We start from the raw sequence: 10,637 nt of genomic DNA on the forward strand, positions 1-10,637 counted from the left end.
TTTCATGTGTGTGTATGTAGTTATATAGGAACATTTAGTGCTTGAATTTTATCTTAATCACAGAGTAGCCACCATGGCCTCTGAAAAAGTTGGATCCATTCTTTGAAATTGCAACGTATGAATCTAAATGCAATTCCATTCCCAGGGGAGATGAAGATGAAGCCACAAGAATTCAGCGGAAACTCCAAGAACTTGAGGAGCGAGCGGAAGAACTGGACAGACTCCGTACCTCAACCATTTCCAGTATTAGCTACATAAACGACAGGAATCGAAAGAAGAATGTTGAAGAAGCAGAGAAAGCAATCATGGTAGGAACTGTTTTTCCTAATGTAATACAATCAAATATACAGTGGAACCCCAAGTTTATGTTCCCAGATTTTACATTTTCTTGCATTATACATTCCATCTTGACAGTCCCAACATAGCAAAATGTTATCAAATTTTCCTCTTTTATACAATTTCCTGCATTTTAAGTTGTTTCAGCTTCGCTCTCTTAAAAATGCAAAATTGAGGTTTTTACTGTATTGTCAAAATATACCCTTTTTTTATTAATTTGTTTTGAACACTTTGAATAAACTTTATTATCTTAAATAACATGTTATTAGCATGTCAAGGCACCACATGTGGTGTGAAAAGTCATGTTATTTTATTATCTCCTGAACGTATTCTTAGGTGAAAATTTCAAGTATTACTGTTAGTGTATGGCTTTTAGGCATATACTCTTGTGTACGAAACTTGTGATCTTGAAGAAGCTTGTATAATTATATAAATTTGATAGTACATATGTAAACACTAATAATGTAATCTTTATATTCCAGGAAGAGGTTCGTGCCAATAAAGGAAAGAAAATTGATGATCCATTCACTAGACGCAGTACAAAACCTCGCATGGTATTCAAAGTTAGTGAACAAATGGATCAGCTTCAGTTGCAAGAAGAGGAAGAGAAGCTGAAGCAAGCCAGTATGTTGGTGAGTATTCCCCCTGGCTTATTATTTAATACTTCCTTGATATTAGTTAGCAAATCATTTTTGGTAATCGTCTCAAAATGGTACTTACTTTGGTAATAGATGCAGTTGTCTCATAACATCCTTGAGCACAGTTACAAAATTTTTAAGACCAAATTTGTGTACAGAATGTTAATCTGGACTGGTTTACTCCGCAATTATTAGAGGTATGCACATTTCGTTTTTGACTGAAACACAAAATGTGAAATAACACACTGTAATGTTCATTTTTCATGTTTCTGAAAGGTGGGAGGTTCATTTTCCTACCATGTTTTGTCACAAAATGATGCGAAATGGACTGCAAAATGTGAAATAAACTCTCAAACACGAAATTTAGAGTTTATTGACTGACATTACACTTTCAGAGGTCTGATTTATCCTGTGAGTTATGCAAATCATAGAAAATTAGTTAATTCTGGTGTAAATATTTGAGAAGCAAAAATGAAGTCCTTTACGCAGGAATAAGCTTATACTCGGACAACTACATAAATGTGCTATCATCTGCGTACGCACATAGTTGTTTTAATCTTGTTGCTATTGTGCCTCTCATGTCTTGCTTTTTGATAATTCTATCAATTGTTATTGAAAAATCATAGCTGATAGGGGAACTCCTTGTCGTACCCCAATATTAACTCCAAAGCTTCCTGTAGTTTCATTGTTTATTCCAACTTTACAGTGGTATTTCTTAAGGTTATTTTAATTAGTTGGATTAGTTTATTTGGTACTCTATATTTCTTTAGGGACTCAAGATTAACTGTCCTTTTTACACTTCAAAAAGCCTGTTTGTAATCTATAAATGTATTATGTATTGTGATATTGGGCTCATAACATTTTTCATATATTTGTCTGATTATATGGATATTATCTATTGTGGATCTGTTTGGTCTGAAACCCATTTGGTATTCTCCTAATTGTTTTTTCACTATTTCTGTAAGCCGGTTGTACAATACAACAGAAAATATTTTTTATGATATATTTGATAAAGTGATTCCTCTATAATTATCACATATACGTACTTTGGTCCCCCTTTTTTATGGATAGAGCAAATTATTCCTTCTGACCATATTTGTGACATTTCTTATTTTTCCAAGACTTTTAAAATTAACTTACATATTTTGTGTTTCAATTTCATTCCTCCACTTTTAATTAATTCCGGTATAATATTATCTGACCCTGTTGCTTTGTTTCCCTTCAAGTTTTTAATAATTTGGACTATTTCTTGATAAGTAGGTGGGCTTAAATTCTCTTCTGTCTCTATTTCTCTTTCTGGTGGTACTTCGGTTAATATATCTGAATTGCCAAAGTTTAAAAGGTCTTGAAGATAATCTTTCTATCTTCTTAAAATCTCTTCCTTTTCTGATAAACTATTTCCATTTTTGTCTTTACTCACTATGGATTGGGCTGGGAATCCTCTGCTGTAATTTCTCACATCTTTATGGAATTTTCTTGTAAAATGCATACTTCTTGCTTTCTCTATTTCACTAATTTTCATTTGTAGCCAACGTCTCTTCTTTTTTCTGCATAGTATTTTTGTTTGTCTTCTTTTCCATTCATAACATTCTCGATTTCCTCTTGTGTTTCTATTCAATCACTTTTTCATAGCATCGTTCTTTGCTTTAATCGAGTTTTGACACTCCTCATCCCACCATTCATTTCTCTCTCTTTTTGGTTCCGTTCCAAATACTTCAGAGGCAGCTTCCAATATGGCTGTTTTAATGTTTTCCCAATCTTTTTCTATATCATTATATTCTGCTTTTTCTCTTAGTTTTGTATTAACTATTGTTTTATATTATCTTATCTTAAAACTGTTATTTATGTTAGACAGATTCCATCTTCTATCATTTTTGTTTTTGTTTGCTGAACTATTGTTTTAACTAGAAAGTGGTCAGTTTCAGCATCTGGTCCTCTCATTGATCTTACATCTTGTACTTGCTTCTTATTTTGATTTATAAGTACATGGTCTATTTGATTTATTGTTTTGCTGTCAGGAGAAGTCCAAGTTCCTTTGTGAATTAATTTATGTTGGAACATTGTACTCGATATAATCATATTATTTGTTATAGCAAAGTTTGCTAGTAAATCACCATTTTCATTTGTTTTGTTACGTAATGAATGGTTTCCTGAAATCTGGTTATATGTATCTTCCTTTCCTATTTGGGCATTAAAGTCTCCTATGACTATGGTTATATCATTCTTTGGTGTTCGATCAATCATCTGTTGTAATTCTTCATAATATTGCTCTTTCGTTTCATCATCTTTCTCCTCTGTAGTAGCGTGGGTACATACTAAACTGTTGTTATGATATTTTCCTTTTATTCTGAGTTTACATAATCTATCATTAAACAGTTCAAACCCTAAAACTGCTTTTTCCATTTTATTAATTACTAGGAAGCCAGTACCAAACTGTCCAGTTCTATCATTTGAGCAACTGTAGTAAACTGTATATGTGTTCTCTTTTATATTTTACCAAAACCTTGCCAGCGTATTTCTTGTAATGCTGTTATCTTTATTTGTATCTTTTTTTATTTCTTCAGCTATCATTTGCATCTTTCCTGCTTGAAGCATTGTTTTAAAATTCCATGAACCTATCTATAACACATTCTCTCTTGTCCTTTTAACATGCCTTGGTTGTCGTAAAGTAGCAGTCCACACATTATTCCTTTGAGCTTTTTTAGCGGTTCTATTTTTTCCAGAGATAGGTTGCTGGCCTAGGTCAACCCCCTCCCCCCACTTCCTTGGAGGACCGGGAATTGTCTGATAGGGATTTACTCCCCATAGAAGGATTGGCTTCACTATGCCTAAAGAGTTCCTTCTACCCTTTGGTTTTCTGTTGCGGTAACCTTCCCCTAGCCTTTGGGGATCCCCCCCTCCCTGCAAGGCAGCAGGGGCAGTGCTATCGGCCGATATCAGTTTATTTGTAAAATTACCAATTATTTTACCAATCCAATATATCTATAAATGTCTCATAATTTAGTGCATAATCCTGCCATTTTGTTATAATTAATCTTGTGCACTGCAGTCATCTCAAGACCTGCATTTATTAAGGAAGAAGGTCAATGGTCCATTCAGGTTCTTGAAGGACCATTTGGAATTTTATATCGGAACTTTGTCGGTATTGGTCAGAATTTCATATCGGCACCTCCCTAAGATAAATATAACAAATGTAGAGTGTAATTTGCAGATATGTATAAAGTATGGCTGGCCTTTGTTCTGAAAATGCATGGCTACCCCTGTCCTTCTCCCCTCTCCCTTTTCTCTTGTCTTATATTTCTGTTTACATTAAAGCAGTAGAATGTAGATTGTAGATTTTTACACACTATGCTTTACTTTCTTGGTGTCGGTAAAGCATTTTGGTATATTTTTTCTTCTCAATTTACATTTCTCTCATTGTGAGGGACCCTACAAAAGTTTTGGGATACAGACAAATCAGAACTTAAACAAGCTAGATGTCAAAATTTCTCGAAACTTTGTGTTCTCTCCACACAACTTCTCTTTCTTCTGAACCACTTCTGAAAGCAGTATTGCCACTTTATTTTTAGAGAGTGAAACACTGTGTAGGATAGAATGGTAGCCTTTCTCTTTTTTGAGAATTGGCAGCCTCTGAATCTGTTCTGCAATATAGGAAAAAAGAAAATAGTCTAATCTTGTTTCAAAATGTAAAAAGCATTTCTGAGCACCAATCCATGTATTCTTGCCTTTACATATCATGTTGAACATCCATGGCTACTTGTATTTCACCATTTCAATTTCAAAGTTCTTCATTCATTATCTCTTCTGTAATGGCTATGATTTCTTCCATAACTTCAGTCAACAGACAATACTGTTTCTCTTCCCATCTGTGAGAGATATTCTTGCAATTTTAAATTCTGCAGACCATTCTAAACGAATTTCCCACTTCTAAAATTGGAAAGAATAATTGCATGAAAGTGCTCTTTTTCCATCTCCATGCTGACTCAAAGAACAACACATTCCAATAAGTTTTGCTTTGTTACTGGACAACACTGCTGTAAATACGAAGCATATGCAGAGCTTTTTGAAAAGATATGGCCAGGGGTTACCAACCTTGCTCCAAGCAAACAAATCTTTGAAAATTTACGTTTAAAAAGTAACTTACTTACTTCGCTCATAAAGTCGCTCATAAAGTAACTCAAATATTATCTTTTTTTAAATATAACTCACATGCAGTTACTGTTACTTTAAAACGTAATTGCAAACTACTGTACATTTACAATTCTAGATCTATAACTTGAAGAACATGAACTGCAAGTGGGATGTTCTTGTGTATTACTAAGCTATCTAAAATTAACATTTATTTTAATTAATTAATAATACACATAAATATTTAAATATGAAACATAAGAGGAAAGAAAATTCAAAGTAAACTCTTACTTGTTTAAACAAATTACATCACACCCAACATTTACTCATAAAAATGTGTGTCTAACTAGTAACTTTTTTTTTAGCAAACCAAAAATTTGTTCATTACTATTTAAATTTAAAAAAAGTAAACTATTAATTTTATTATTCAATACCAGAAAACTTGCCGAATTACATTTATCATTGTTCCAAAAGTAACAATTGCAACTGCAACAAATAAATAACTGTTATTTGTAACTTTATTACAAACAACCAATTGCTTCCAACTCTGTTACAAACATATGCCAAAACTTTTGTAGTGACACTCATATTAGGTATTTTGCCAAAGATCCATGAAGAACATGTAACAGACAGAGGTTCTTTTCTTTCATGTAGGCGGAGCAGAAAAAGAAGGAAGATCAGATGAGGAGAGCTGCACAAGCAGCAGTTGCGGCCGCTGAAGCATTAGAGAAAGAGAAGGAAAAAGAAAAGGATAAGAGTGATATTAAGAATGATGATCTCTTTGTAGCCCACGATTTTGATATTAAAATTGATCTTGAAGTTCCGTTGCCAAGTAAGTACGAAATATTCCATCACTTTCTTTCATTCAACATATTTTGTTGTTGCTTTCGTCCTTTACGACCATTGCTATCTAATGTTGTTAATTTTTATCTATAAAGTTGTTGGCAACATAGGTGGAGGTGGTATTACTATGTAAGTGACAAATGTATGTACAGTACCTAGGTATGTGTACATCTGTGTGTGTTGACAACGTTTCACAGTTTGTAGAGAAAATCATCATTGTTTTGCTCATTGAGGCTGTATTCTGATGCTACCAGCCCTCAGCCTGCAGCCCCCAACTTTCTATGAAAAAAAATCATAAAAATGGGGAGTTTGTCCCCTCTTCCCCTGCTATTTTTTCGAAGGGGAGGCAAACTTTAGCCTCATTTTCAAAGAATGGTCTTTTCTCAACCGAATGAAAGTCATTTCATGTTCCTGGGTGCATTGCATTATAGAACATGTGAAAAAAACTCCCCATTTTTATGATATATTTCATACAAAGTTGGGGGCTGTGGCCCACCCAACCCCTCTTATTGGCTTTGGTGTTTTGATTTCTGCACGGTTGCATGCCCTGTTGTTCTAGCAGCAAAACAAAAGTTGCCCTAAGTAGATTGGTCAAATAGTCTACGAGTTATAACATTTTGTCAAATAAGTGTACGAATTTGAAATTCGCGCCAAAATGCCTCGGTGAAACCAAAAAAATGTTATAACTCATAAACTATTTGACCAATCTACTTTGGGTAACTTTTGTTTCGCAGCTAAAACATCAGGGCATGCATCCGTGCAGGAATCAAGATGCCAAAGCCAATAAGAAAGGTTGGGTGGGCCGCAGCCCCCAACTTTCAATGAAAAATCATACAAATGGAGAGTTTGCCCCTCTTTCCGTGCTATTTTGGGAAGGAGAGGTAAACTTTAGCCTTATTTTCAAAGAATGGTCCTTTCTCAACCGAATGAAAGTCATTTCATGTTCCTGGGTGCATTACATTATCAAATATATGAAAAACTCCCACTTTTATGATTTTTTTCATTGAAAGTTTGGGGCTGCGGCCCAAGCACCTCTTATTGGCTTTGGCATTTTGATTCCTGCATGGTTGAATGCCCTGATGTTCTAGCTGCAACACAAAAGTTACCCGAAGTAGATTGCTCAAATAGTCTCAGAGATATAACGTTTTTCTGAAATAAGTGTAAAATTTAAAAATCGCACGCAAAGGCAGCAGCCAGAGAGAGGCTACTTTCGAAAACCCACTCGACGGTCTAAATATTAATGACACAACGCTTTTCCATAAGTGCTTCTCCCCAATGGTGTAGTGGTAACACCATCGCCTTGTAATCAACGATTCCTGGGTTTGATATGAAAGCGTATTGCACACAATGGTTTGAATGCCATTCAAACTGATCCCACTGACACCAGGAAGCCATGTCCTAGATAGAACTGCCTTCTTCCTCTTTGGAGACAACCTGTGATATCATAAGGGTTTTTCGGCTCTATATTAATACATGTGGTTTTTGTAAAGCAACCCATGTAGCAAAAGTGCTGTGGTGGTGTTGGTATTATTGCTAATATTTATTAATAATGCTTCTTTCAGGTTTCTTTTTTAACTTGGTGCATACATTATTTATTTTATTTCCCTTACATATACCATACTGTGTGTTTATGATGTGATTTGCTGAAGCAGCCTCCTCTCCCCTCTTCTTATAGCCATCATGGTTATTAATTCTGGGTTTAATTGCTTCTTTAATTTGACCATTGTATACTTTTTCACAGTTACATTTATAGATTCTTGATGAGTCCAGTTTACTACATAATGTTTGTATGCAGATAATGATGCTGAGAGTTTGTATTCCAGGTTTTGTGTACTATCCTTGTTGTAAATTTTCTTTTTGTCATATTCCATTTGTACTTTAAGTTTGAGTTTTTGTTTTAAGTCCACTTTATGCACAGAAAGGCTAATCGGTACTGGACCTACATTTTTAAGTGGGATCTGAACCACGATGTGCCTCCACCGGGTATCGAACCTGGGACTCCTTACCACTGTACCATCAGGGAGGCCCCATTTGTACTATTTATGATGTTGACAACTTGTGGTGTACTGTTCAAGCTCTTTGTGCATAAATAAGTCATGATTTTTTAATTATTTTTAGGTAACCCAGTTAGTGTAACTCCGAAACCTCTGAATGCTGTGAAGGACACCGGTCCAAGGCGTTCGCTGAACCTCGAAGACTACAAGAAGAAACGAGGACTGATCTGAAGTGTTTGCAAGTTGGTGTTTTGTTACAATCAAGGGTGTTGTGAAGTGATTAAGTGGAATATTTTCTACATGTTAACAAACAGCAGCAAAGCACACAACTGACTGCACATTTCTGTTTTCTTTACCGTGAGTTATCAATTTTTTCTGCATCAGTATGTACATAGATTCATCATCTCTTCACATCAATTGTTCCAAGAGTTTACTCTTGCATTTTCTTGAACAGGACTGTTGACACTAATTGCAATTTGTTACCAGTGGTGGTGTCTTCACCATTATCAGATTTTTAATAAAATGAATAGGGTTTCTACAAGAATCTTTGAGTAATTTCAGTGTGCACAGGAAGTTATAAAAAATGTTTTTTGCTTGCTCATGTTCGTGTCTAGAGTTCTTATGCCACAAAAAAAGAAAAAAAGTATGTATCCAGGTGCAGCTGTTGGTGAGTGGTAGTACTGCTGAGTGATATGCTATGAAATTGCATACTTAAAAGTTGTGTGCATGTGTGTGCGAAAGATAAGATGGTGAGTGTGTGCAAATGAGTTTCATTGTGATGTCCGTATTTTAGAGACAACAGAAATAAAAGACTTGCCAAAATACTGTTATTTTCTACAGTAAAGTGTGTAAAAAGAAGCTAAGGAATGAAAAACAGACATCTAAGTGTCAATTTAGCAATCATGTGACTTGATAGTTTGTTTATATCTAGAAAGATAGATATTGTGTGGGGTACTTATGAAGAATTAATTTTATTTACTTCAAAATGATTAATTTACATCAGATTTCACTGTGTTAGGTGGATATGGTCGTCTTGGTCTGTTTTGAATGCCTTTATTCAGTGTATTTTGCAAAGAAAATATGAAGCTAGAACTGGTGCATAATCCTCTTTTTCTATTTATGATAAATGAAAAGCCGCTATGTGTTTGTACTACAGTTGTGATTTATGAGAACATCCAATTTTTGTTTGTAAATTAAATTCTCGGTTCCTAATGTTGCATGCACATTACAACAGTACCTTACAAATGAGTTATATGTGACATCTTATAAAAACTATGGCACCTTTCTAAATGTACCAATTTTTTGTGCTAGGTTTTTGCAAGTGGTTCAGAACATTCTAAATTCCATTTTTTAACTAAAATACCTCTGAACATTTCAACCCATTTATTGAGTCAATGAACGTACTTAGCTTGACTTCATTCTGATGTATTTCCAAAAGCATAGTACAATAACTTGAAGGTTTCTTTGGATACAGCCAAATTCATTTGTTTAAAAAATATGACTATCCCTGAAATGTACATATTTATTACAGTTGCTTTTTTTATTGCATAATAAATATGAATTGAACTCGAGTGGCTCATTTAAATAAAAGATTTTGTTACTCTGAGACTTGATAATGTGAAAACTTCATTGTTTCAATATTGTATAGTAACTATAATTTGAATTTACCAGAAGCAGAGGAAGAATGTTGTTTCACTGCCTTGATTTTACCTACTGTATCACTAGTCTTATACTAGACTTGTGCAGTTTCAATGACGGTTCGAGGCCTTTCCTGTACATTAGCATCCAAAAGACTTAATATTTAAACCATACCTAAGTATGTGTTCAGACAGTATGAACTAATGCACACATGGCATTAGTTGTATAAAAGGCTGTATTTTTTGTGTGATAATTATTTTAGTAAAACCGAAATTATAGTTAAGTGTAATAAACTATTTCATATATTTCCAGCTGTTTTGCTTTAGGAGAATCATTGGATTTTAGTTCAAATCATAGTTTTAAGTTGTGTGAAAGAAACAGAACGTAATACCTTGTATGAATGCATAAAGAATACATGTTGACTGACAAAGTGAGTAGCTATATCTTTCCTGACAAACCCATAGTTGTTTTCAAACATTCTCCCAAACTCCAAAACATCCTGGTCCACAACAACACCCCTTCACCACAACTAGTATCCCCCAACGTGCCCCATTTTCATCACTTCTCACACCCTCCAGATTCACACCACAACTGGCAAATTTACCTTCCACACCTCAAACCTCATCTATATCCTCACCGCAACATCTATGGTGACTTTTACCTGGGGGAAGCACTGCCCTCAACCTCAGGATCAACAACCAACGCTCTTCAACCCAAAACTTCACTGTTGCCTTGCATACCAACCATCACAATATTCCTTTCAATTGCTGCTTACAGATAGCGATCATCCACCCCTTACCCCAATTCTCTTGCATCTCAGCACAGAAAAGATGGAATATCAGCCACACTCCCTCGCCTGAACAAGGCTTCCCAGTAACTTTCCCAATCAAACCAATTTCCACTCCCAAGCTTCCATTTCCCTCACTTTGCAACTTCCCACATCCTGTATTTTTATGTCCAAAGGTGCCGGACACTAATTATGGATCCAAACAAATTACAATCTGAGACCTATTGTAAGTGAGTTTCTTCCCATGCACAGTTGTAAATGTTTGGTTTGCTA

At 34.9% G+C, this 10,637-nt stretch overlaps 1 protein-coding gene across 1 annotated transcript in view; it reads left to right on the plus strand.

Annotated features, from left to right (window-relative positions):
* Rtf1 (RNA polymerase-associated protein Rtf1) overlaps positions 1-9,884 on the plus strand; it is a 36,233-nt gene extending 26,349 nt beyond the window's left edge. Inside the window, exons 11-14 of the mRNA XM_083111170.1 lie at positions 146-308; positions 819-968; positions 5,757-5,934; positions 8,064-9,884. Coding sequence (XP_082967296.1) covers positions 146-308; positions 819-968; positions 5,757-5,934; positions 8,064-8,170 — 598 coding nt within the window. The 3' untranslated portion in view covers positions 8,171-9,884. The remainder of the gene's footprint in view (positions 1-145; positions 309-818; positions 969-5,756; positions 5,935-8,063) is intronic.
* The last annotated feature ends 753 nt before the right edge of the window (positions 9,885-10,637 follow it).

The sequence above is a fragment of the Lepisma saccharinum genome, chromosome 25, assembly GCF_977018435.1.
Source record: "Lepisma saccharinum chromosome 25, izLepSacc3.1, whole genome shotgun sequence".
NCBI lineage: Eukaryota > Metazoa > Arthropoda > Insecta > Zygentoma > Lepismatidae > Lepisma > Lepisma saccharinum.